This window comes from Phascolarctos cinereus, unplaced genomic scaffold (genome assembly GCF_003287225.1).
Source record: "Phascolarctos cinereus isolate Bilbo 61053 unplaced genomic scaffold, phaCin_HiC Scaffold_4;HRSCAF=312, whole genome shotgun sequence".
Classification (NCBI taxonomy): domain Eukaryota; kingdom Metazoa; phylum Chordata; class Mammalia; order Diprotodontia; family Phascolarctidae; genus Phascolarctos; species Phascolarctos cinereus.
The window spans coordinates 90647225-90675051 of NW_027555847.1; the positions used below are offsets into that span (position 1 = coordinate 90647225).

The 27827-nt window shown below is 45.0% G+C and overlaps 1 protein-coding gene across 1 annotated transcript in view; it reads right to left on the reverse strand.

The window, feature by feature from the left end:
* OBSCN (obscurin, cytoskeletal calmodulin and titin-interacting RhoGEF) overlaps positions 1-27827 on the reverse strand; it is a 303665-nt gene that overhangs the window by 96441 nt on the left and 179397 nt on the right. The window contains 14 exon segments of the mRNA XM_078152436.1: positions 4981-5048; positions 6372-6444; positions 8449-8667; positions 9690-9788; positions 10866-10898; positions 11602-11799; positions 12544-12668; positions 13808-13886; positions 15992-16270; positions 16878-18173; positions 20590-20856; positions 21295-21582; positions 23230-23502; positions 24627-24899. Of these exon segments, the coding sequence (XP_078008562.1) occupies positions 4981-5048; positions 6372-6444; positions 8449-8667; positions 9690-9788; positions 10866-10898; positions 11602-11799; positions 12544-12668; positions 13808-13886; positions 15992-16270; positions 16878-18173; positions 20590-20856; positions 21295-21582; positions 23230-23502; positions 24627-24899 (3570 nt within the window).

Consider the following 27827-nt stretch of genomic DNA (forward strand, 5'->3'; position numbering starts at 1 on the left):
AAGACCGCTAGAAGGGAAAATCCATTCCCTCCCAAGATAGCCCATTCTGCTTTAGGAAAGCTCTATTAGGGCAGCTAGGTGGCGCCATAGTGCATAGAGCCGCAGGCCTCGAGTCAGGAAGACTCATCTTCCTGAGTTCAAATCCAGCCTCAGACACTTATTAGCTATGTGACCCTGGACAAGTCATTTAACTCTGTTTGCCTCAGTTTCTTCATCTGTAAAATGAGCTGAAGAAGGAAATGGCAAACCACTCTAAAATCTTTGCTAAGAAAATCCCAAATGGGGTCATGAAGAGTCAGACACAACTGGAACTACTAAACAATAGTTAGGGAGGATTTTCTTGAGCTTAAATTCGTCTCTGTGCAGCTTATACCCATTGCTCAACCATCACTTCCAAGGTAAGTCAGCACTGTCTTTAGCTTGGCATCTTCGATTCTACTTCTAACACTCTCCTACTAATTCAATGCTTGTTTTTACACTATAACCACTTCCGCCAGACTTCCCTTTCTTTCTCAAGGGCACCACTGCTAAGTGGTCTTCGATCCCTTCTATTCTCTCTGAAGTCCGAGTGTTTGAAGGACTGTCACGTGGACAGGGTATTAGACTCGTTCTGCTTGACCCCAGAGGTCAGAAATAGAAGCAATGGGTAGAGGTTATAGGGAGGTAGGATTTGGCTTGATATAAGAAAAAATTCTAAAAGCAAGAGCTGTCCAAAAATAGAATGGGCTGCTTTTGGAGGAAAGGAGTTCTGCGTCACTTGAGGTCTTCAGGCAGTGACAGGATAGTCTGAGATGTGGTCGTAGGGATCTGGCTCAAGTTCAGGTTGGATCCCTACCAGCTCTGAAGTTCTGTCACACAGAGTTAGGCACCAAGTTCTGCTGATTCTTTCTTTCTTTGCAATGTGTCTCACATTGGTCCTTTCCTCTCTGTTCCTGCTGTCCCCCTAGTCCTGGTCCTTATCACCTGGACTAGTGAAACAATCTCCTAAGTGGTCTTCCTGAATGTAGCATCTTTCCCCTCTAATCTATTCCATACTAATTGTCATCATCTCTCTAAAATGCTACTGTGCTCACGTCATAGCCATGTTTGGAAACCTGAAGTGGTCCCCCATTGCCTACAATGAGAGGTAGCATGCATGGTATAGTAGGAAAATGACAGGAGTCAAAAATTTTGGGTTTGAGTCCTGACTGACATTTACTAGCTGTGTAATACTGAGAAAGATTTTTCACTTCTCTGTTTCCTCATCTGTAAAATGAGGGTGACAATGCTTGCATTCATAGAGTAGTTGTAGGGAGAGAGCTTTAAACCTTAGAGTGATCTAGCAATGGGGCATCATGATGGAGCGGAAAGAGTGTTGGATTTAGAGTGAGAGGCTGCCAAATCTTAGTTCTGCCACTTATTAACTATATATCCTAAAGGAAGACATTTAATCTCTCTAAATTCTTGGAGGGAATTCAACTAGATGGCCTTCTTCTAGCTCCAAATCTGTGACAGCAGGACCCTACCTATCCAATAATACCTCCTACTACTTTCCTACATGACTGCTTTGATTCAGTCATACTGATCTATTCACTCACTGTTCCATCAACACACAGTGTGTTTTATAGAATTAGAAGGGACCTCCAGTCCCATTTAGACTTGAATAAGAATCATCTATAACATACTTGGCACATAGTCATTCAGCCTTTGCTTGGATACCTCCAGGGAGGGGAAACACATTACTTTTTGAAGTAGCCTTGTCATCTATTTCCTGTTTCTGTCCGAAGTAGTCTATAACATATCCTGATGACAATATCAATTCTGTTTCTCCCTTTATTGATCTTCATCTAAATGTTTTCCCATGCTAAGCCCTTCTTGTTCCTAGATTTCTTCAGATATGTGTATATTCTTAATGCTTCTTAATTAGTTATAATGCTAACCTACTCCTCTCCTTCAGCTCTTCCTTTTACTTAAGCTGGTTCTGGTCTTCCTGAGACCAAGCATCCTCATCTTTTCCCTGGATATATTTTGTCCTGCTGCTGCTCTGCCCTTCAAACTGGACCTCTAGAGATCATACCTGGGAGGACCCAAGACCTTCAGCTCTGAACTCTGTGAAAGTCATGTAGCCTCCTTTTCACTCCGGCCATCTTCTGCTCTGCCACTACATAGCTTCCTGACCCCCTTCCCTCAACTTTTCCTCTAAAAACTCTCATCAAATAAGCATAACCATTATATCCCTCTGACTTCCCAGCCCAAAATACTCTGCCCTGTCCACTACCACCCTGTACATGGTGTCTCTTTCTATAAGGATGTGAGCTCCTTGAGGGAAAGGACTGTCTCACTTTCGTAATTTGTATTCTTAGCTCTTGGCATGTAATAAGTATGTTTTAAATATAATTATTCATTCATTCATTCATTCATTCATTCATTCATCCATATAGTGTTTCTTTTGAATAAAATATGTTCTCCCAGAGTCATATCCTAGCCATAGGTTTTAGGTCCTGTAAAGTTTCAGCAATATGCGTAAGGTCTAATTTGCCTTCTTTGGGATTTCCAGGTCCTCTTGCTTGTTACTTGTTTTTTGTACATTTGTACAGACACTTAAGGCCCTACATTTTATTATTTATTCCTCTCTTGGATTTTGTTTCTTGTAAACTTCTAGATATTTCTACTATAACTCTTCTAATCAATCAATCCACAAACATTCATTAAGCACCAAATATGTTCCAAGCACTGTGCCAGGCATTGAGGATACAAAGACAGAAACAAAATGGTCACAATGAACCTATATCCTATTTGGTAGCTATACATGGGTGGTTTTCCTTCCTTTTTCCTTTTTAAAGATCTTTGTTTAAATTTGCAAGACTCTAGGAAAACATATTCTAACCAGCTCTCATTGTTTATACTCCATTTCTGGCCAGGGTAATTCCTATATTTAGGGAATGATCTAGAAATCCAAATCCAATTCTCAGGCACCATATTCATAACTAAGGTTTTACAAACATGCCTTTCTCTTCTGAATCCCTTGTCTTCAATCAGCAGCAGTGATGAAAACACCACCTATGCCCCTAAGGTCTTCACCTGCTTATCCGAGACTCCACAATCATCGGCACTACCTCCTAGATTCCTTCTGGCACAATCATTTGGGCCCATGTGAATCACCAGAAATGTCTAGTAAACATCTACTGGAAGAAGTCTTGGGAGGTTCTCTGTCACATCTTGGATACAAGTCCCAGGAAGACAGAAGGCCTCTTTACTATTGTTACTAACTACTATTGTTATTGCTGTCCACGAAGAGATGCCTCAGTTTCCTTCAACAGTAAGTCACCAGTGGCAAAGAAGACAGTATGATATAATGAATAGAATGATGGATCTGGTGTCAAGAAGACCTGAGTTCACAGAATCACAGAATTTGATGACTGGAAGAGATCCTAATGGCCATCTGGTCCAATTTATACCCCAAAGGAATTCCCCTTACAACTTTGGTTTCAATTCCACCTCAGACACTTAAACTGGCTGTGGTACTACGGGCAGGTAATGATCTCTCTCAGCCTCAGTTTCTTCCTCCGTAAAATGGGGCTAATAATAACTATAGTATTTACCTCACAGGTTTCTTGTGAGGATCAATAAGATATGTATTTTAAGTGCTGTAGTTCTGCGCACACACACATGTCGGTTGCTACCATTATTATTATTTCTTTTTTCTCTGGCTCTTAGTGGAAGATATTCAGTGGTGTACTGGTAAATGTTTAACAACCAGACCTCCAGAAAAAAAATGTGTGCACAATACACTTTTAAATTTAATCTGCATTGTTAACATTTTCTCCATTTCTTTCTTGAGTCTAGACAGTCAACAAAAGAATAAATCTGGCCCTGATCTGTTGCATCTGCCAATTTCCAAGGTGCAAACTATCACCCTGAAAATTTAACAATTGACTCTTGAAAGCCTGTTTGGGCTGGCTTCAGCACACCCCTGAATTGATATCTTACCAGCAGAACCCACAGCCGCCAGCACCATTCTGTAGGGAAATAGCGGTTGTGTCCTTTCCAGAGTACACAGCTCCCTTCTCTTTGGAAAGAGCCTTAAATATATTTCTTAGCTCAAAGTGTTCAGTGGTGTTCTTCCCTCCCCAAACTCTTCTACGTGACAGTCTTTGACCCTCCAGCCTCAAGATACAGGGAAATTCCCTTCTGTCTCTTTAGATGATTTTTCTCTGTTTTCATGTTATACCGCTTCTTCACTTTAAAACAAAGAATATTCTTCTGGATAACCTGGAGAGTGAAGACATGCTTCTTGAACCTCTTTATGTTCTTCTCTAGGAGGAAGACCAGCCTACACTTTGGGCGTGGACAGCAGCAGACCTCAGGCTGAGCCCTCAGGCTATGACAGAAACACCAACATGCTATGCCCAGTGTAGGTCCCCAATAAATTCTGCCTGCATTCCTGACATGCTGAAAGTGAGCTCCTTGGCCCTTGTCTTCCTTGACAAGCATTTATTAAGTGACTACCACGTGCAAGGCCTCATCTCTATCTTTCTCATCCTTCAAGCTCAGCTTAGCATCCACCTCCTAAACTGAGCTTCCCTGATGCCTTCTCCCAATTCTCTGATTTCCTGGACCATTTTGTCTAGATCACTCTTCTCTAATCACATTCTACCTTGCAGCAGACTTACTTTCACACATCACATCCTTCTCCCCTCCCCCATCCAATCAAATTGTCAGCTCCCAAGGACTGTGTTATTTTTCCTCTTTATATTCATAGTTCTCAGTACACAGTGCCCGGCAAAGGGTAGATACTTAACAGATTGAATTGTTCTTGATACATAATTATAGTAGGTCCTCAACAAATGATGTAATATGTACAAAGCACTTTGCAAAGTTGAAGCTCTATATAAATGTTAGCTATTATTCATAATAGTTGCTATTACTTGTTGATGGACTGACCAAACCCTGTTTGTCCCATAAGAAGCCCAGGTAAAAGATGTCAACTGCTCCTCCTACCTTTCTTTGGTCGGTCAACTTCGTTAAAGTCTGTGGTTTCTGATGTCTGGACTGAGCCGGCTCCAGCTCTGTAAGAATAAAGGGTAGTGAGCAAAAACAGGGAACCAGAAAATTAGAAACCTTACCACGGCCAATTCTACCAGTCAAAGGCACATTTATGAACTTTGTACCCTTCTAATCCCCTCCAAGTCCCCCACCCAATAAAAGCCATAGAACCTAGAAATGTTAGGGCCAGGAAGGATCTCTAAACATGGACTGTCAGAGCCAGAAAGGTTCCTACAAGATAGAACACGTCAGAACTGGAAGAAACCATAGAACATGGAATGCCTAGGATGCAAGGGTCCACAGAATATAGAATGTTTAAAGGTAGAAAGAAGGGACCTTAGAACACAGAATGTCAGAGCTGGGAGGGTTCTTAGAACACAGAATGTCTGAGGCAGAAGGAATGTTAGGACATAGACTATCAGAGCTGGGAGGGACTTACAGAGCACAGAACATCAGAGATGGAAGGGCTATTAGAAAAGACTGTCAGAGCTGGAAGGGGCCTAACAGACTTTTAGGTCCAACCCCTCATTTTATAAATGAGGAAATTATGGGCTGGCTAAGTAATTTGCAGGCAGGACTAATTCCCAGTCCAATGCTCTTTTCACTGGACAGTACTATTTCTAGACATGAGCCATAATATACATGCACAATACTCACGCACGTAGTAATACACACAATACAGCACACATCGTTACACATGTATAAGCACAAGAACCATATACATGTGTATACTATATTCCACCTAGCTTAGGATTATAGCTATACATAGGGGTGTGTATGTGTGTGTGTGTGTATACTATGTATAATATGTATAATATATGTGTGTGTATAAATGTCATATGTCATGTCAATGAAGCAATCTTAGGAATCATCTAGTTCAGGACTCTCATTTTATAGGAAGAAAGGAAACAAGCACATATTAAGCACCTACTATGTGCCAGGCACTGTCTAGATACTTTTATAAATATCACTTCATTTGATCCTCACAACAGCCCTGGGAGGTAGGCTCAATTATTATCCACATTTCACAATTGAGGAAACTGAGGCAGACAGAGGTTAAGTGACTTGCCCAGGGTCACACAGCCAGTAAATATCTGAGGCAGGATTTGAACTCAGTCTTCCTGACTCCAGGTCCAGTACTCTACTCAATGAGCCACCTAGCTGCTTTACAGATGAGGAAGTTGAGGCCTAGAGAGCTTAAATGATTTGCTGAAGGATCTTCCACCTTCTGGCCACAACTTAGACAAGAAAGTAGAAGAAAGATTATTTGTCATGCTTCCCCAGGATGGTGAGCCATCCCTAACATGACCTTGGTTCTCTGTTCAGGAAGATGGGCTGTCACTCACCCCTGCAGGAGGTTTGAAATGAGGGCTTCCGTGACTTTCTTCTGCCCTTTAGCTGCCCTATCTGTCTCCGGAGCTGTAAAGAGATCACAAGAAGCTATTACCATTAGTGGGGCGGCTGAGACCTACATAGAGTGAGGGGAACTTGGCTAAGCTGTCCTCAGGGACCACAGCCAGACACAGGAAAGGCTTTCTGCATGCCCACGCTCTTTTCTGGGTACTTTCTACAGTTCCACATAGAATTTTGGAGACAGAAGGGACTTCAAAGTGTATCTACTCCCACTAATACCTGAGCAGAAATTCCCTCTACAACACCCCTTACAAGAGCCTTCACCTAGTGAGAGAGACTTCACTGCCGTCTAAGGCATCTCAGTCACTGTGGGGCAGCTCCAGTTGTCAGGAAGGTCTTTGTTCAGGGCAGCTAAAATCTGCCTCCCTGCTATTTCCGCTCATTGCTTGCTCTGAGATCTCTCCTCTGAGTTAAGAGGAATAGGCCTAACCCCTATTGTACCTGCTACCCCACAGGTGCTTGAAGGGAACAGTCATGCCCTCCTAAATCTTTATTTCTCTATACCCCCTCCTTTGGTGGGAGTCTTCTTTTCCTTCAGCTTCTCCTTTTCCTCAGGTTCTTCGCCTTTTCCTTCTACCCCTACTTCTCCTCTTTATGTCCTGCTCACGTTCTTTTCCTCCTCCAGATCTTGTGTTCAGGTTCTCAGACTTTAGCTCTCGCCCTTTTCCTCCTTTGGCACAAGCCATTCATCTTCTCCTCAAGTCCTCCCAATTTTTCCTCTCCCAAACTGGTCTCTGGCCTTCTTTATGATCCCAAATCACCTTCATCATTTGAGCTCTGATCTTCAGATTCCAAGGTCAGAGCTCTATCTACTACACCCCCCAGCTGCTTCTAGCATCTTGCTGTGACATGGCTTCCAGTCTCCTCCTGTTCAGCAGAGGATGGTGCCATCTTGGTCACCCTCTTCAGAACGCACTCTAGCTTATCAATGTCCTTCTGAAACATGGCTCCCAGAATTGGACACCATGCCCCAGACAGAGCATGCTCAGAGGACAATGGCACTGTCATCTCTTATGTTGGACAATAGCCTCTCTTCAGAAGACCAGACCACATCTGGTGTGTTGGCAGCTACATTGTGCTTTTGTTTTATGTTTAGCTTACAGTCAATCATAACCTCTCCCACTGAGGAAGGCTGAGTAGAGACCTGCTCACGTGAGCATCACATTCATGCACAGCTTGACTACACTGATGGGAGCTCATATGTGTGTTCTGTTCTTCGGCTAGGCGGAGCATCATTCCTAGGGTGGCAGCCTCTAGCTAGAGTGGCCTTGGGGGAGGGCATAGGGGAAAACAAGGCAACAAGAGCTTTGACATGTTTCTCCTCCCCAGAGCATTGCCCATAACGAAGAGCTACTTTGGTCCCAGCCCAGCCATGGAGTAGAACTCATTTCTGAGGCAGCATTTTTGTGGCACCGAGGTCCCACATGGATAAGTTAGCTGACGAAGGATAGGCCATCCACTTTCACTGCCTGTCTTTATAATAATGCTTAGTGTCATTTTATAAAGCTTTATAGTTTGCAAAATGCTTTGAAGATCTCTCCTTTGATCGTGATAACTGTAAGTCAGGCAAGGGCAAAGACTGTTATCTTTGCTTTAGAGATGAGGAAACTGAAGCACAAAAGGATTGAGTCATTTGCCCCAAATCACGTGGAACCAGGATTTGAACCCAGGTCCTCTGATTCCAAACTGAGCTTTCTATCTATGACACTACATTATTCTCTTGTTTGGGGGCTGCAATGCTGGTATTCTACTACAACCTACCCTCCTTTTCCCCTGCCCTTTAAGGCTTCACCTGGGGACAGCTGCCCCCCCTTTCTTTTTTGCTAGGTAATGGGGTTAAGCGACTTGCCCAGGGTCACATAGCTAGTAAGTGTTATGTGTCTGAGGCTGGATTTGAACTCAAGTCCTCCTGACTCCAAGGCTGGTGCTCTATCCACTGCGCCACCTAGCTGCCCAACATCGGCTGTTCCTAACCCGGCTACCTGACCTGGCTAGGCAACTTGGACTCACCATCTGTGACTTTCAGGGTAGCAGAGCAGATGGATTGCCCAGCCCCATTAGTGGCAATGCATGTGTAGGAACCCTCATGTTGCTTCCTTATGTCCAGGAGGATGAGGCTGTGCTGAAGGTTGGAGCTGGCAACCTTGTAGCCTGGAGTATCAGTTCGGATCCACAGGACATCTTCATTGGCTTCTTCCTTTAGCCAGTTCACCGTCGGAGGCGGCTGCCCTGTGGGAGACACACGTGAAAGAATAACTCCCCTGGCATCAAAACAACTCACGTCAAACCCAAGTGGATCTTCTTAGTATTTTATTGAGTTCTGTATAACATCCCTCTGATAATTTGGTATAGCATTAAAACTGTATATAATTTTGGTAATGTTATTTTTATTACATTGGCACAGCCCAGGCATGAACGCTGAATGTTTCTCCAGTTATAGTCATAGTTAATAAACATTTATTAAGTTACTACTATCCAGGAACTGTGGCAATCTACTTAAGTTGTTCTTTATTTCTTTAAGGAGCATGTGGTGTCATGGATAGAATAATCAATTTGGAGTCAGAAGACCTGAGTTCAAATCCTGGCTCTTTGTGACTTTCGGCAACTAACTCAACCCTTTTGTGCCTCGGTTTCCTCATCTATAAAACAAAGCTAATGATCTCTGCCCTTGCCTGACTTACAGAGTTATCTTTAGGCTCAAAGAAGATATCTTCAAAGCACTTTGTAATTGAATCTACACAGGTCTTTCATGTGCTTTGCTACACCAATCCCCATATAGTTTATGCATTTTGTAGTCAACTCAATTAACAGTAATAACTCACATTTCTATAGCAGTTTAAGGCTCACAGATGGTTCTTCTGTCCTATGGTCTTCATAAGACCCCAGGGAGAGTACTGTGTTCAATTCTGGGCACCATGTTTTAGGGATGACATAGACAAGCAGGAACATATCCCCAAAAAGGCTAGGATGGCTTTAGACTAGAGAACAGGCCTATACAGTGCCCTGAGGTCCTAGTTATCCAGACTCCACCTGAACTTTGATCACAGCGATGAGGTCAAGAGCTCTCTAATAGGTATGACTGTCAATTACTATATGTGTGACCTTGGAAAAGTCACATGACCTGTCTGAGACTCAGTTTCATCAGCTGTGAAATAAAGGTAAAGCACTATCTACTCCACAAAGCTGTTGGAAGGAAAGTAGATATAAATCACATGGTGCTAGAGAAATGAGATTTCATCTTATTCCTTTACCTTCAACTTTCACCGAGAGGGTGATGTTAGAGCCCTTCTTCACTTTCTTATTGGTAAATCTTTCTAGGAACCTTGGAGGCACAAGTTGTTCGTGGAAATCTGGAAAGAAAAACAGCAGTTGGCAAGGTAAGCCTTCTAAGAAGAAGATCAATGGAATGGCTTCACTTTTCCTGTCTGGCTCCACCTCTTCCAGGAAGCCTTCCCAGACTGCTCCAGCCCACAACTCCCTTTTCCAAGCTTCAGCAGCAATGATAATGTTCTCTGCTCAAATCCAGAAGCTAATTTTATACCTTCCACTCCTCCTGTCTTTGAAGGCTCAGATCAAGTCCCCTTCAGAGAAGTTCTCTCCAGTGATCCTGGCTCTGCTTAATCTTCCCCTCCGCTAAACTCCTAGTCTGTACTTCTAGTCTGAAACACCAGGACTTAGTGCTCGCTTATTTGTATTTTTTTCATTTATTATTCCCTTTACTCTGTGTGTGTGTGTGGGGGGGGAGGGCAGAGCAGGTTATTCAAAGGGCAATAAAAAGATGTATGATGGGTGTAAGTATGCTGAGCAGCATGTAGCTAAAGATGGTGCCCCGGGAAGTGGCATGAAAGATTGTGTTAAGGTAGACAGGTATTGAGAGTGAGGGGTAACAGATGGATGGCCCAAACATAGTACTGATAGCCATGGAATGTTAAGAGAATTAGAAGAAGGCCTCCAGTGTGTTGGGTAGATCTTATCCCCATCCTTATCCTTATCTCTATCCCTATCTTTACCCCTATCTCTATCCTTATTCCCATCTCCGTCCTTTTTTCTGTTTGTGGTTTTTTTTTTGGCTAGGCAGTGGGATTAAGTGACTTGCCTAAGGTCACACAGCTAGTAAGTGTTATGTGTCTGAGGCCAGATTTGAACTCAGGTTCTCCTGACCGCAGGGCCAGTTCTCTGTCCACTGCTCCACCTAGCTGCCCCCTCCCCCATCTCTATCCTTAACTCTATCTCTCCTTATTCCTATCCCTATTTGTGTTGCTCTTTCCCCTCCGCTAGATTAAGGATGGCATGAGGACAGGGACTTTGTTTCTAAATTTTATACCTCTCTCAATGCATTGCACAGGGATCTGCATACAGTAGGTACTTAATAAATGTTTGTGGAATTAAATCTATTATCTTCTTTGCCCACTGGATTTTCTTCTTACCTGAATCTATCTTCTTATCTGGTTCATTGGGACCTTGATAATGACATAGAAGAAGAAGAAATGCAGTCAAGAACATATATCTCCCCAAATGGCCCCCACTCCCTTTATTGGTGCAGGTGGGATACAGTGATGAGAGGGAAGTAGCATGGTTTAGTTTAGTGAACACTCCCCTCCCCCACGGATCACCGCTTTGTTGTGGCAGAGGGGCTTGCACAGGTCAATGAAATTATAAGCTATGTCATGCAGGGTTGCCCAAGATAGACAGGTCGTGATGAAGAGTTCTGACAAAAGGTGATCCCCTGGGGAAGGAAATGGCCACCCACTCCAGCATCTTTGCCAAGAAAACTCCACGGACAGTACACAATGCATGTGAGCTTGGGCAGACCTTGGGAGATGGTGGAAGACAGAAAGGCCTGGCATGCTATGGTCTGCTGGGTCACGAAGAGCGGGACATAACTGAGTGACTGAGTAACAACTCTAAGTGTGGTCAAGGGACCCTGAGGCATCCAGACTGCCAAACAGACTCTAACAGGGGAATTCTGCTGTTAGACATGAGTCCACTTTTGGTCTTCAGCCATGCTAAAGACTTCACACACACACACACACACACACACACACACACACACACACACACACGTGTATATGTTCCTCTCTAAGAAGACAAGCAGTGACAGCATTATGCCAGGCCAAAGGCCCTGTGCAGGTGGTGTTAAAGCACCAGCACTGGCTAGCTTACCCTGGACCAGCAGCCGGGCAGAGGAATAGGCAGAGCCTGTAGCATTCCTGATGTAGGCAGAATACTCCCCAGCATCTTCCTTTGTGACATTGAGGATTTCCAGAGTGTGAACTGTCTTCTTATCAGTCTTTAGGATCCGGGAGGAGGTAGATAAGGGCTGCCCATCCTTGAACCAGTAGAGGCGAGGCACTGGGTACCCTGAAATGAAAGAGCAGATTGAGAGACCATATCTAGGGGCAGGGGTGGGAGGGAAGTGGGTCTCTAAAAATGCTGCCCTAGTGAGAATAGGGTCTAAGAGCTGGGGCAGTCACCTGATGTTTATCAAAGCAGGACAGTGGGTGGAAAAGGGGGCACAGACCCTTCTCTCCTCTATCAACATTTTCCCTACTAGCCACTAGGGGTATTATAATCAATCAATAAGTATTCATTTAAAATTTTGAGGAGGAATTATTAAGAACAATAATAAAGGCTGGCTATTTGACCATGGACAAGTCATTTCTCTTCTCTATACTCCAGTCCCCTCATCTGTAAAAATGAGTGTATTGTACTAAATGAGCTCTAAAGTCCCTCTTAGCTGTGCCATTCTGTGTTCTAGTTCCTTTCGTCTCTGATAGTCTACAAAATGGAAATGGTAGAATTTTAGGGCAGGGTAAGCCAGAGTAAGATTTTGGGGGTTGGGAGAGTCTCTCTGTCCCCACTTGCATCATCCCAGGAAGCAGTTTCTCACTTCACCTACAAATCAGAAAATCCCTTACACACAGTTTACATGAGAGGATGGCCAAGGCCATCTGCTGCATTTGGCCTGGAAGGTTAGAGATGGTCAAAATTCAGTCTATCAGTAGAAGAAAGCCAGACCCCTAGAATCTCCCTTCACACTTTCTTGGAGTCCTTGAGTAGACAAAACTTCCCTTACCACCCCTACCATGGAGGTCCCAGCCTCACCTTTCACTTTGAGGTGGAATTTAGCCAGCCGGGCACCGGGGGCCACCTTGATGTCCTGGAGCTCTTCTAGGATTTGGGGCAGCTGCCCTTCCTCCGAAGTTGACTCTGTACCTTCTTGTTCCCGACTGATGGGTGATTCATAAGAAAGGGTCACAGGAGGAAATCCAGAGAAGTGCCCCCCACCCCGACCCGGGAGGGAAAAGAAACAGAAAATTGGGGAAGGGGTGGCTAGCGTGGTCATGGCTGGGGAGGAGGTGATAAGAATGGAGCAGAGAAGCTGTGGGGCTTTTACCATATCGTCAGGGATAAGTTCTTGTCTATCACTTAACTGACTCGGGGACATATATTTGTTAAATGAATGAATGAACTAACTCTTTCTCTGATGGGTCATTGAAGCATGGAGGTGACATTGGTTTTCCAAAGACTGTACAGGCAGAACGGTTTCTACCAAAATGGAGAAGCTATGAGTATGATTCTGATGACTGACTGTCTGTTGCCTGAGGGCCAGCCTAGCTAAGTAGAAAGAAACCCATCACCAGCTCATTAGCCACTGGGGGATGCATTTTTTTTTTATTAGCTATTAGGGGCATGCACTGGTTATCTGTGGCACTGGTACCTAGGATAAATTAAAAGAACCCAAGAAAGACCTCTAGCCCATTAGAAAGACTCCCCTCTCCTGCCCATGGAGAACTAATGGGAGAAAATGAATAAGAACTGCATGGCATGAGATGGTGGTGGACTTTGATTTTTTGGGCAGTGGAGGAAGTGCCAGCATTACTGGGATCATGTATGCATCAACATAAGAATGAATGAATGAACGAATGAAGTGAATGGTACCCCCAAGGCCATATTTGGGGCAGACAAGTAGAGCTAGGCCTGGGTGAGAGGATAATATTCCAGATTAGACCCTCTTCTCTCTGAACACTTTTTCACACTCTGCTGTATCATTAGAAATCTCCAGGACTCCAATCACGGGTATAACGAATGGAGAGTTGAGAGAAAATCCAAAATCTTGCTCCTCCTTCTTTGTGTTCTCTGTTCTAAGGCCTCTTTCAGCTCTGACAGTCCATCAATCTATGAAACTAAAATGGTGGGATTTCGTCCTCCTCCTCTTCTTCCCCTTCTGCTTCCTCCTCTTTCTCCTCCTCATCATAATGTACTATACAGGAGTCTCCAAAGCCCTAGCTTTCTAGCTCTTTGGGTGCCTGTACCATCATCCCAACAGCCCCCATGCTCTTTGGATAAAAAGGAAACTCTTTATTACCTGGACAGGTAGCCCTGAGCACTGAAATAGGAAGAAGTCTCTGTAGCATCGGCTGCTGTGTCATAGTCAGTGCTAGTCACTGGGGGAAAGAAGTGAAAGAGAGCCCTGGGTAAGAGTCAGGCACTCAAATTGGTGCCATTTTGTCTATCTAGATCGTAGCCAATCCTTTTGGGTTCTTGTTTCTGGAGAATCAGCCCAGCATACAAGGTTACCAAAAGCTGGTGTTCCCCAATTCTCCCCTGAAGTCGTTCAGTTCCCAGGACTGAAAAAGAGTACGAGAACAGCTACATTGTGGCCCATCTTTCTCCCTCACACCTGTTATAAAACCCCAACATCCAGGCTGGTAGCTCTTTGCAAGGCTACTTGTTATATCTCACACTACTCTCCTGCATACATTCTGGGCTACTTTTCATCCCCTTTACATTCCCATTTCAGCTCCCTACTCCTGGACTAGAATGTATTCCTCCCCCTTTCTTTCTCTTCACCTATCAAATTACCATTCAGCCTTGGAAGTCCTTCCCCAACACCACCTCCAGGAAGCCTTCCCTGAATCCCTAGTTAGGAATAACTGTCTTCTCCTTCAGTTTCACACAGTATTTTGCATCTAATCCACTAATCATGTGTTATTATGTATCATAGTCATCTCTGTGTGAAGAATTCCCTAGTAGACACCTTCTTGAATGTCAAAACTTGTATAAATGTTGTATCTCTCCTAGGAGCCAGTAAAAAGAGGGCCCTAAACATAATAAAGCTTAATAAATATTTCTTGAATTGAATTAAATATTGTTTGATAAATACATTAGAGAGTTACACAGTGTTATGTGAAGTCCAAGGGGGAAGGCAGTTACTAATTGAGAGATCAAATAAGGCTTTCTGAAGGAGGGGACATTTTAGCTGGGCTTTAAAGGCCAGCTAGAAATTCAAAAGGTGGAGGTGGGGAGGTTATTTCAGGCATAGGACACAGCATAGTACGGTCAGGGAGGTGGGAGAACATAGGATTTGTTTGGGAAAGTGTGAGAAGTCCATTTAGACGAAAGCACAGGATGTATGTGCAGGAAAGATGTGAGATAAGCTTGTAAGGGTAAGGTAGGGTCCTGATCATGAAGAGCTTTGTTCAGACCCTCATCCCCTCTCACCTGGACAATAGTCTCTTAGTTAACTTGCATCCAATATCCCCCTTCTCCAATGCAGCCTTCATACTGCTGCCAAACTGATTTTCCTATAACATAGCTCTGATCAGGTCACCCCTCCATTCAAACAATTGTAATGGGTCCCTATTTTCTTTAAAATCAAATAAAAACCCCTCAGACTGCCATTTAAAGCCCCTCATTTACCTCTCTTGTCTGGTTTCCTATTATTGCCTTTCATGACCTTTCCATTCCAGTAAAACTACCCTACCTGCTGTTTCTGATGACATTTCATCTTCTGGGGTGGTCCACCACGTCTGGACGACCTCTTAGAATCCCTGGCTTCCCTCAAAGCCCAGGTCAGGTGCTAGCTACTTCCTATGCACAAGCCCTTCCTTGACCTTTTGGTTTTTATTGCCCTACTAGGCGCAAATTACTTTATACTTCTACAATATGATATATGTATGCATTGCTCTACATATATGTGTTATGTATATACATATATTTATATTATATGGAATACATAGTATTTATGTACTTTATATATTTGCATTTTATACATTTACATATTAACATAGCATATTTATATTTTATATCCCTTCAGTAGAAAATTAGCTCCTTGAGATCAGAAATGTTCATGATCTTTGTATTTTCTAGCACAGGGACTTGCACAGAGAAAGCATTTAACAAATACCTGTTGAATTGAATTGACTGGGATAATTATAGTGGTCAGAGCATGGGGTTGGGGTTTGCATAACAACTTGGCTAATTATTACCTAAGTGACCTTGGGCAAGTCACTTTCCTCACCTATTAAATGAGAGAAATTGGACTTGAAGATCTCCAAGGCTTCTTTCAGCTCTACATTGTATGAGGCCTTTACTGACTGATCATTAGAGGGGACAAGCCATCTTCCTAATCCTCTTACTTTGTCCTGGAGTTTTGCCTTCCAACCCACCGCTTTCTTTCCTTCCATCTCTAATTTTCTGTGTCCTGATAGCATTCCACACTCCCTTTCCTGGCTACACTCCTCACCCACCCCTCCAATCAATGACTCACAGTCTACACGGAGCTCAGCCTTGGTAGAAGAGACGCCCATGCTGTTCTCAGCCAGGCAGCGGTAGACGCCCATGTCAGCAGGTACCACAGCTGTGATGATCAGCTGGTGGCCGCCTTGCTGGTCCTCATTGATCATATAGTGGTCGTCCTCTTCTAGCACCTTGCCGTCTTTGAACCAGCGCACGCTGGGCACTGGGTGACCAGCCACCACACAGTCGAAGCTCACAGGGTAGCCATCCTGCACTTCCTGGTTCTGCAGCTCCGTCAAGAAAACAGGGGCTGAGCCGGAGGAGGAGATGGACAGATTAAAAAGAAAGATATGATTCTCACGACCTTTCCCTCTACCCCAGCAGGGTCAGTTGGATTTTAGTTCGATCCAACAAACATTTATTAAGCAGTAAGACAAAGTCTCTGCCTTTTTGGAGCTCATGTTCTAGTTGGGGGATAAAACATATACTGTAAAAGAGTATAACTATATAACCCCATTATATAAGAGCATCAGAATGGGGCAAATCAGGTGCCAAGTGAGGTACCAGGGTAGAAAGGGCCAAGAATCAAGGGAGAGTGGCTTTGAGGCCCTAAGGACAGAATGAGAAAACAGATCTCTGTAGCATGATGGGGCTGCAAGGTTCTGGGTCCAAGGAAGGATTAAGTTTCATAGCCTTGATGGGTCTAGAATTCCAGGATAGCATGGTAGCCATCCCAACCTTCTGGACCACTCCTGAGGGGAAGAACTCTCCTGGTCTAGGCAGGATCTGGGAAACACTGGGGAGAACAGGCTCCATTGATCTGAACCTGTTATTGGCTTAGCTTTGGTTAGAGAGGAGAGAGAAGAGCAAGCGCCACTGTGGCCACTGTGGAGTAGGGGTCTTCTCCAGCAACCTACCTGTGTCAGAGGTCAACAGTGTTGAAGGGTGCTCTTTGGGGGCCGCGGGGTAGGCAAGCTGGCCTGCTGGGGGTTGTGCCACCTTCATGATACGCATCTCCACCTTGCAGGGCCCTTGCTCCAGAATGTTGATTTCCACTGGGATGCCCAGAGCTGCAAACATCTCTCGGAAGCGAGTAGTAGCCTGGCGGGCCTCACTGGCAGTCTCAAATCGAATATAAATATAGCGGTCATCTTCACGATAGGTTTGCCGGTCACTGGGCTCTTCCAGCTCCACACTGCCCTCCTCCGCACTGAAGAACAGCTCCTCATCAGATACTTCTGCAGCGGCCTTGGTCCGGAACAGCCGGTGTAGTCTCCGGGCGGCTTGGCGGAATGCGTCATCTACTTCACTGCCTGATGAACTTTCTGCCTCGCTCTCAGCTCCGCTGGTCACCGTGGCCCCTGTTACCATCACTTGGGCACTGTGGGAGATGCGGCCAAACTTGTTGGTCACCTGGCAGGTATAGCAGCCAGCATCACTGGCCTCCAGGCCGGTGACCAGCAGGGAGCAGGTACCGTCCCCATAGTTGTCAATGTGGTAGTGCCGTCCATCTGTCAACTCTACTCCATCCTTAAGCCAGCAGGTTCTCATGTCTGTCTTGCTGACAGCCACACATTCTAGGTGCAGGGAGCCTCCTGCTTCCACCACCATGTCCCCAAAAGTATCCCGGAAGCTAGGACCCTCATGTTGCTTCATCTCCTTTCTCACCTTATAGCCTTTGAAAGCTGCCTGTATTTTTATGGCAGCCTTATCCATGGAGGGGTCCTCCAAAATCTCAGCAGTCAGGTCGCTAGGCAGCTTAGGGGTGGCCATGGGCTCAGCTTCTGCCTGCTCCCATGGCTTCCTGAGCTTGCTTGCAGTGGCAGCCCCAGGGGCCTTGGCTTTGCTCCCAGGCTTTCCTGCCTTCTTGAGGTAGCTGACAAGGGATGGGGTGCCAGCCCGGGACTCGTCGTCAGAACTGGTGTGTGAGAGGTCGGCCTCGCCAGTGCGGGCCAGCTCGTCAGGAGTGGAGTAGCCCTCGGAGAAGTCCTGGACAGCTTCCTCGACTTCTCGTCGAAGCCTCTGCAGCCGCTCATCCTCCTCAGGCAGCTCGCTGATTGAGTCCAGGGTGGGCTCCCGGCTCATGCGGCGCTTTTTGGCGAGAGCCTCCCACAGCAGGTGCAGGTCTCCTTCCTGGGCTGCCTCAGGGGGCAAGCTGGGCTGGGCAAGGCCATCTGGCAAGGCTTCTGCCTCGGGGGCCTGGGATACTGCCACTGGGGGGAATAAACAGTCAGTCAGCAGGAAGACCTAAGGGAAAGTGTCCTAGCACCTGAGGTCACACGTCTACAATCGACATAGTTCCTCTTTTCAGGAAACTCCCTAAATTGTGTTACCGATGGGAGAAGATTATACCATACCTTATTACTTGTGGATCATGTTTTATTTTTCTTTTGGTCTCTCGTAACACTCAGCATGGTCCCTGATAGATTTTATACACTCAATGAGGCTTTGTCAAGTTGAATGCCATTATCACTTTCATTCAGTCCAAGTTTTGTTAATTCCACTTTTTTCAGCATGTGTTAGAACTGTCCCCTTATCTCTACTCTCAGTAGGACCACCTTGGTGCAGGACCTCATCACCTCCAACTTGAACTGTTGAAATAGCTTCCTGATTGGTCTCTTTTCATCCAGTCTCTCCTCTTTTATATCTTATCCCCACAAACTTGACTGATATTCCAAAAGCATAGATATATCTGACCATGCCACTCCCCTGCTCAAGAAGCTTCGGTGGCTCCCCATTGCCTTTAGGTTAAATTATAACCCCCTCTGTTTGGCATCTAGTTCCAGCCTTGCTTTCCAGGCTTACTGATTACACACTATTCTTCTTCATAGACCCTTCATTCCAGCCAGACCTTACAACTCACTGTTCCCTGCACAGTAGGTTTCATCTCCCCCTTTGTGCCTCTGAAGAGACTCACCCTCATGTCTAGACTTACTCTCCCTTTCCTCTGAACTCCAAACTTGCTTCATGGCTCAGCTCAAGTGTCAGTCCCTTCAAGAGGCCCTTCTTGATTCTCCCTGCTGTTAGTGTCTCTCTAATAACCGAGTATTTTTCTCATATGTACTGTGTATTTTACTTATTTGTGAACAGGCTGTATCTGCACATCAGAATGTGTAGTCTGTTAAACCTGTCCATTTTAACATGACATCGCATTACATCTGAAATAAACTTAAGTGATGTTTTGTACTGAAAAAAAAAGCGTACCCTGTGGAATTCCATCCCTTATAAACATTAAGTTTCTTATTGGCTGAAACTTGTTTCACTTTTTTATTTTTATCATCAGGGTCTAGTACAGAGTCAATAAATGCTTGTTAACTAATAGATTATGTCTCATTGTGGTGTGGAGGTGATCCTAGCTTCTCAAAAGCAATGCAGGAAGAGCATAACTTTTCAAAAGAGCTACATCATTGGACAAAGTATCAAGCATCATCCTAGTGATGGACTGATTCTGGTATTCCAGGAACAATCTAGCTAAGAATAGACAGACACACAGCCATGAATTCGGCTGATCCCTTGGTGAGGAATTCTTTGGCCATAATAATGCATGAATCAAACATTTGAATCTGGTTCCTCTGACTCAAGAGCCCATGCTCTTCCACCATCCATGGGAGAGGTCAGACTGACCACAAGAAGCATAAGGACTGGACCCAAAGGACATCAGTGAAGGACAAAGGACACAGAGCTAGTTTGGTAGAATGGGAAGACCCATGGGCTGAGAGGCGGGAGAATTGGTTTTTACTCCCAGGTCTGCTCACTCACTGTAAGACATTAGGCAAGTTACTTCTACTCTGTGGTATTCAGCTCCTCCATCTGTAAAATTGGATCACTAGTCACAGACTCATGTCTACCTCACAGACAAATGGTGGTGATAAATGTGGAGTATGTTGGGTGAGGATTAATCACCTCAAGTTATAGATGAATAAACCTGAGTCACAAACAGGGAAATGACTTGTTCAAGGTAACATAGTGAGTGGGAAAGTTGAGACTAGTACTTAGGTCTTCTGATGTCCTGCCCCCACATTGTGGCAATGAAGCCCACACAGACCGTGGTCCATCTCAGGTATCACCTATCCAGAAATCTTTCTCTGGTCCTTCTCAAACAGAACTGAGTCCTTCCCACTTCGTCTTCTGATATATCGCATCACTGTAATTTTTGTTCATGTCTTAACTACTCTATGGGGCCATGATGCCAATGAAAGCAGGGGCCATGACGCCTTCTTTGTGTCTTCCCAAGCCCCTAGCAAAGTGTTTTGCACATAGTGGGAAGGAAAGTAGGAAGGAAATGAGAAATTATTAAGCACTTATTATATGCCAGGCATCGTGCTAAGCACTTTACCACAATTATCTCATGTGATCCTCAGACAACTCTGGGAATTAGGTGCTATTAATTTAACAGATACCCACTGAATATGTGGAATACACGAGTGAATGAATGAACCCATTGCTGAATGAATGGACAAATGAATGAGTTAACACATGAAAGAATACATGAGTACATGTATAATCAAATGAATGACTGAACAAATGAATGACTGAATAAATTTCCTGCGTGCTTCTGTAATGTTCAGCCTGCTTTTGTTTCCCTCCTCCACCCCACCCCTGACAACCCACCTGTACTCTGAGACATACCTTCAAAAGATGCAGCAGCTGGGGCTTTGCTGCTAGTGGAGCTACAGGTGTAGGAGCCTTGGTCATCGGGTCGGAACCCATGGATCACTAGTGTTTGCTTCTTGCCTTTGGAGATGAGCTCATAGCGGCCTCCAGGCTGAATCAGTTCATTCCCTCTCCTCCAGGTCACCTCCTGGATCTCACCCGTCATCTCACACTCTAGGCGAGCTTCCTCCCCAACCACCACCAACTTGCTTACAGAGGGTGAGGCGACTGCCTCTATAGGCTCTGCAAGAAGACATATAATCAATAGCACTGATACTATAGATGATGCCCCTAGGAAAGTCCCTGTGTCATGTGGGAGGGACCTCAGGCTCTCAGCCAGTCCTAAACAGACATTGGATTTCCTGTCTGTGAAAGAGTCAATCTGGGTTTTCACTTAGCTCGCTAAATATGGGGAAAAATAAATATCAAGAGGAATGACCTAGTAAGTGTGTGGATTGGGGAATACTTCTCTCCCTGTAGCAAATACCATTTCTGTTCTTCTTTGGTCCATACCACTGGATGGTGAGACCATCCTCTCTAGATTATTCTCACAAGGTATAAAGAAGAAAGAGAAAGGAGGAGGAGGAGGAGAGAAGGCCAATAGGAGGACAGAGAGGAGAAAAGGGGAAGATGAAGAGGACTGGGAAGAAGAGGGTTGGAAGGCAGATGAAGGTCACTCACCAAGCTTTACTGTCTGAGGCAGGTGCACAGGCTCTCCTATGCCCACCTGACCTACAGCTGCAATTCGGAAGCGGTAGGGCTCCCCGGGAACCAGGTCGCTCACCACACACTCGGTGCCTGGAACCAGGTCTTTGTGACATGACTGCCATTCTCCTGTTGCTGTCTTCATTTCCACCCTGTACCCAAGGAGGCCAGCGCCACCATCGCTCCCTGGTGCTGCCCATGACAAGGTCACCGTGTGGCCACTCTGTTTCACAACCTCAGCATCTTCAGGAGGGTCAGGGAGACCTAGAGATGACAGAGAAGAACACGTAATGTAGGTCATCTGCAGGGCTGGGTGTCCAGGAAGCCTGGGGAAGTTCACAGCAGAATCTTTTGATCATGTGTTCTTGTTTGGTCATTTTCAGTCTTGTCTGACTCTTTGTGACCCCATTTGGGGTTTTCTTGGCAAAGATACTGGAGTTAATTTGCTGTTTCCTTCTCCAGCTCATTTTACAGATGAGGAAACTGAGGTCAAGTGACTTGCCCAGGATCACACAGCTAGCAAGTGTCCGAGGCCAGATTTGAACTCATGAAGAGGAGTCTTCTTGACTCCAGGCCTGGCGCTCTACCCACTGTGCCACCTTGTTGCCCCACAGCAAGGTCCCACAAAAAAAAAAAGGCCCTGGTGATTTGATTTGGGGCAATTAATTAATTTCATCTTCCTGGGCCTCATCTTCTTCAATGATATGAGGCTGATAATTAGAGCTATTTCACAGAGTTGTGACAATATATATATCAAGGGTTCCTTAAGTCACAAAATGCTATATAAATGTGAACTATTATTTTTACTTCACTATTAAGTTATTATTCTGGTGACTGCACTCAATATAGTTGATTTCTTTTCTAATCCTATATATTTAATTTTGTGCATTTAAAAACATGATTCTGAGAAGACATGCATAAGCTTCACCAGACACTGCCTAAGGGGTTCATGACAAAAAAAAAAGTGAAGGACTTTTGGTCAAGATGATCCCTAAAGCCACACTGGTGACTCAGAACGTCCATTTTCTGTGCTCACAGTCTGTCTCTTCCAGTTCTCACATTCCATGTTCTGCGTCATAGGATGCTTCTCGGTTCTAATAGTCTTTGATTCTGTAGCTTGACAGGACTTGATCTGCAAGTAGTGCTAGGCCTATAACTGTGTTCTTGGGCAAGAATAAAGCTGATTAAACTGGTTTTATGTATTACTAAAAATACAAATTTTTACAGCCAACAGCCCATGTCCTTTCCCATTATTATATATAAACACACTTGCTGTCCACACACGTATGGATTTTCGGATTACATGGTCTGTTATTATAAGAATATGGATTCCCTTGGCTGTAAGGGACCTGGAAAGTAATTTAGTTCAACCTCCCCAATGACCTATTAAATCCTCCCTAGGAAAACCTCCATGTATTCAGTTCATTATGGTAAAAGACCAGTGATCTCCAGGGTTCTCAACCTTTCAATTAGCTCAGAGTAGATTCCTGGGCTTAGAGTAGATTCTCAGCCCTATAGACATGGAATATGCTACCTCCGGAGAGGAAAAACACCCTGTCCCTACAGGTCTCCAAGCAGAGAGGCTGAATGACCACTTGTTCTATTAGAGTGGATTTCTAAGATGGTGTAGAAAGGGATCTTAATCCAAGTGGGGCCTAAACTCAAGGTCCTCTGAGGCCCCTAACCCTCTATGTGAATTAAATGTGCTGCCTGGGTAACTATTGAGTTTTCCATCTCTCTAAGTAAAGGGGGCATGCCCACTGGTTGGGGATACCATAGAGATGATTGCTCAGATACAGGTTGGATTAGACGACTTTGAGGTCCCTTCCAGTTTGGAGACTCTGTGGTCTTGCTTTGTTCCTTACTATGGCATGACTGCATGCTCCCTAGATTCTTCGTTTTCCCACTTACTGATCACAGACAGCTTGGCTGAGGCGACAGCGTCTCTGGCCGCAAAGGTCACCTCCCCAGCATGGTGGGGCTGGGCATTCCTGAGGAGCAAGATGTGGCGGCTGCCATCGGCTTGGATCGCCCAGTCCTCATCTGGCTGAATTTCAGTGCCATTGGAGTACCAGGTCACCTCATTGACAGGGACTGTCTCACTGAGCACACAGCCAAAGGTGGCTTTGGCGCCAACCTTGACCTCCACATCGAGCAAAGACTCCAGGAATTCCAGACGCCAACCTAGGGTGAAAATATGCTTTTAGGTGTTGCGGACATGAGCAGAACTGATTTACACTCAACCCTAAGGAGCCATGCAGAACTTCAAAGCTCAGGTGGGATAGCTGGGCAGAGAAGGGGGCTCTGCATGTGTGCACGTTTTTGGTCCTACGGGTGTTTTTCCTAGAAGAGGGACTCTCAGGAGGCAGTCCTGGGTTTGGGAAAGAACCTACCCAATTCAATGAAGATTTGAGAATTTGTGGCTATTAGAGGGGAGTTGCCTCACAACCTGTTTGACCACTGACGAGAATGCCATTTCTTTTACACTGACATACTCTCCATATAGGCCCAGGTGTGTGGCGATAGCTAGATAAGGATATGCAACAAAGATTTATGGATACAGACTACCTAAAAGGCTCTGGGGACCTGGTGCGCCTGTATTGTGATTGGGTATGTCTATATGGCCAGCTGAGGTATGTCTACTGGGAAGGGAGTGTCTATGAGGCCAGACTGTGTTACATTTGTACGGTAATAGAATCTGTCTGTGAAGCTAATTGGTGTGTATTTTTTTGGGTTGGTTATGTCTGCACAGATTATTGGTGTGTGAATATTGGTATTAGGCATGTAGGTATGTTTGTATTGGGTGTATCTGTGTGTCCAGCTGGTGTGTCCGTATTGGGAATTGTGTGTCTATTATCTGAAGCTTTACCCCTAGATGCCACTGGGTGGGTTGGTAGCATTGGCTTGGTGCACGGACCACTCAAACTATCTTTTCCATCAGCCAATTACAACTTCTCAGAAGAGCCAAGATGGTATATATTGTGATCCAGATGAAATCACTCATGACTTTTCCATGGTATTAGGATCGCTGATCCAGTCTGGGAAATGGAACCAGGATGGTACTTTGAATCTGACTGTCCTGCCTATTTGAAATGGTTTTCTCTCCCTATCTCTCCCCCCCCCACACACCAGGATTGGGTGTATCTCTGCCACTCCATCTCTTATAGAATAATTCATTCTATAGCACCCCTCTCTTCCACCTCTAAACCAATCTACAGGCCCAGCCATCCTCACCTATCTTCTTCGCTTCGCCTCACTAACCATCATAACGGAAACACACCTCCAACCCCCCCCGTGATCATCAATACCTTTGACAGTCAGAAAAGCAGATGTGACCATATCATTGGCCAGGAAGGTCACTTGGCAGCTGTCCTGGGGAGTCAAATTCTTTAGCAGTAGCAGGTGCCTTCGGCCATTCTCAAAGTAGACCATCTCGATGTTTTCTGAGGTTCTCACTGGCACATCATCCATCAGCCAGCTGTGGTTGGCAACCTCTGGCTTGGCTAGATGGCACTCAAACAGGGCCTCTCCTCCTTCCACTGCCTCCACGTTCTCCAGCCCCCGGACAATGGTGTTCTTGGCTGAGGTGAAGGAGACACAATTGGCCAAATGCTGAGTTCCTACCTGGCTCACTGGTGGTATCACACATCCCAGTTTAACAGTAATGATAACTCCCACTTCCACAGTGATTTAAGAGTGACAAATCCCCTTCCTAACAACCACCTTGTGAGGTAGGACAATGAAGGCATTGTCTCCATTTTGTGGATGACCTGTTGTTTCTCCTGAAAGAATGCAAGCTTCTCAAGGTCAGGGACTGATTCATATTCATCTTTGTATCCCCACCCCCTATAACTCAACTACAACACTTAATTAATGCTTGTTGATCCATCCACTGAGGAGACTGAATTTAGAACATAGACTCCCTGAGGGCAAAGGAATTTGCTTTTTTATCTTTGTAGCCTCAGCCTCTCACTTGTAGGAAGTAAGCACTTAACAAATATTTGCTAAATCAAATTTATTGTTGAAAGATAAGTCCCTCACCCAATGTTACAGAGCCAGCAGCAGTCTCCAAGACTCTTTCCACTATTCCAGCTATCCTTCCATATTTTAAGGCTCTAAGTTAACTAGTCTATACCTCAGAGCTCCAAAACAGAAGGCACCTGTGAAATAGGAAGAATTATGTGTAACCCTTCTGCCAACTTTGGTAAAAGTGAGCACAGTAGGCATTCACTGAATGCTTGCCTTTCACCCAGCCTCTATGAGAAACACAAGAAAAGGTAGTTAAGTGTGGTATGTATGATAGAAAGGGCACAAGAGGGGCAGCTAGATGGCGCAGTGGATAAAGCTTCAGCCTTGCAGCCAGGAGGACCGAGTTCAAATCCAGCCTCAGACACTTGACACTTACTAGCTGTGTGACTCTGGGCAAGTCACTTAACCCCGATTGCCTCACCAGGAAAAAAAAAAAGGCACAAGACCTAGAGTCAGGAATCCTGGGTTTGGGTCACCTATTGTGTGATCCAGAGCAAATTACTTAAATGCTGAGTCTCAGCTTTGAAACATCTTAAAATTGGGATAATGATGTTCGTGTAAGAATTACAGATCTGCAGGAGAATTTGGAAATGCCATCTCATTCAAAGTAGATAAAATTTTACAGGGCAGAAAACTGAGGACTGGAGAGGAGAAGCCTAAGATTATAGCTACAAGAAATATTAGACATCATCTAGTCTGAGGAGTGACTGTGTTTTGGGAAGATGAATCTCCCTTAATGAGGAGACGGGATAGAACATAAGCCACCTGAAGGCAGGGATTGGCTGGCTTTTGAATTTGTGTCTCCGTTGCCTAGCACACTGCCTTCCTTGCATGTTGTAGCCATTTAAAAAACATTTGTTGAATTGGATTAGTTATCCAAGGTCAGTCAGGACTCAAACCCAGAGCCCCTGACCCCAAATCAGTGGTATTTCTTTATGTTACACCCCAGTGTTTCTCAGAGACATGCAGAGCCGGGAGGCGAAGTTGGGTCTTTGGGCTCCGCCATGCTACCGCACAGGACTGGTGGGAACAAAGGGCTTGGTAACTCTTAAAGGTGGATGGAGACGTGAGGTAAACTGAGACCTCAGGGCAGGAAAATCTTCCTAACAGAGCTATCCTGCAGTTGAATGGGCTGCTTTGGGGGGTAATGGTTCCCCCTCACTGGAGACCTTCAAGCCAAGGCTAGTAAACTGTTTACCAAGTGGATTGTAGGGGGGGGGATTCTTGTTCAAGTACAAATTAGAAGGGTCACTGAGGCCCCTTCCCATGCTCGAATTCTTTGATTTTTATTCATGGCAGAACTGGAATAGAAGTCTAGGACCATTTCCACTGCGCTGCTTGAGGAACAAAGCTATGGAGGCAGGATTAACTGTGAGATGTAAGGCCCTAAATCCCCTGTCACCTCATGGAGTCTGTGTCAGTTTTTAGCTTTGCATCTAGCCTACTAGTCAGCAAAGTGCCTTAGACACAGTGCACAGGCATCATCATCATCATCATCATCATCACCATCATCATCACTATGATCACTAGCATTTATATAGCACCTACTATGTGCCAGGCAGGGTGGCTAAGTGGTACAGTGGATAGAGTGCCAGGCCTGGAGTCAGGAAGACCCAAGTTCAAATCTGGCCTCAGATACTTACTAGCTGTGTGACCTTAGGCAAGTCCCTTAACTCTGCCTCAGTTTCCTCATCTGTAAAATGAGCTAGAGAAGGAACTGGCAAACCACTCCAGTATCTTTGCCAAGAAAACCCTAAATAGGGTCGTGAGGAGGCAGACACAATTGAAAAATGACAGAACAGCAACATGTCTCAAAACAACCCTGGCAGATAGGTGGTATTAAGACTTCCATTTTACAGCTGAGGAAACTGAGGCAGAGAGCGGTTAAGCCATATGACCTATGGTCACATAACTAGGAAGTGTCTGAGGCTTTAGAATCTGGGAATAGTCTGTGTTGGATTAAATAGTCTGTTGGGCCACAGCGTCTTTGCAGGGCAGGAGTTGGGGCTGAAGGGCAGATTAGGTGGTTTGCCTTGGATGCCACAGTGAGGAGTCTGGGTTTGGCTCTGGCAGTGACAAGAAGCCACTCCAGGCTTCTGAGGAAGGGAGTGAGATGGTCAGAGATGTGCTTTAAGAAGGAGTAGCGTGGGAAGGATGAAGTAAAGCCTGGGAGGGCTGGGAGGGCCCATTAGGAAACCATGGAGGTAATATGAGTGTGAATTGATAAAAGGCAGATCCGTTTTGTTTCAAAATGCCACTATCTCCCATCACATTGTTCTAGCATCCATACAGAGAGAACTTGCCATTATCCCTCATCTCTAATTTCTTATTAGACAGAATTTCCTAGATGGTCTCTACTCCTGTCTGGCTTACCTTCCTTGTTTATGGATCTAGTTATGCCCTCTCTCTGCTCAAAACTTTTCAATGGTTCCCTATTGCTGACCGAGCCAGGTTCACATTTCTTAGCCTGGCATTGAAAT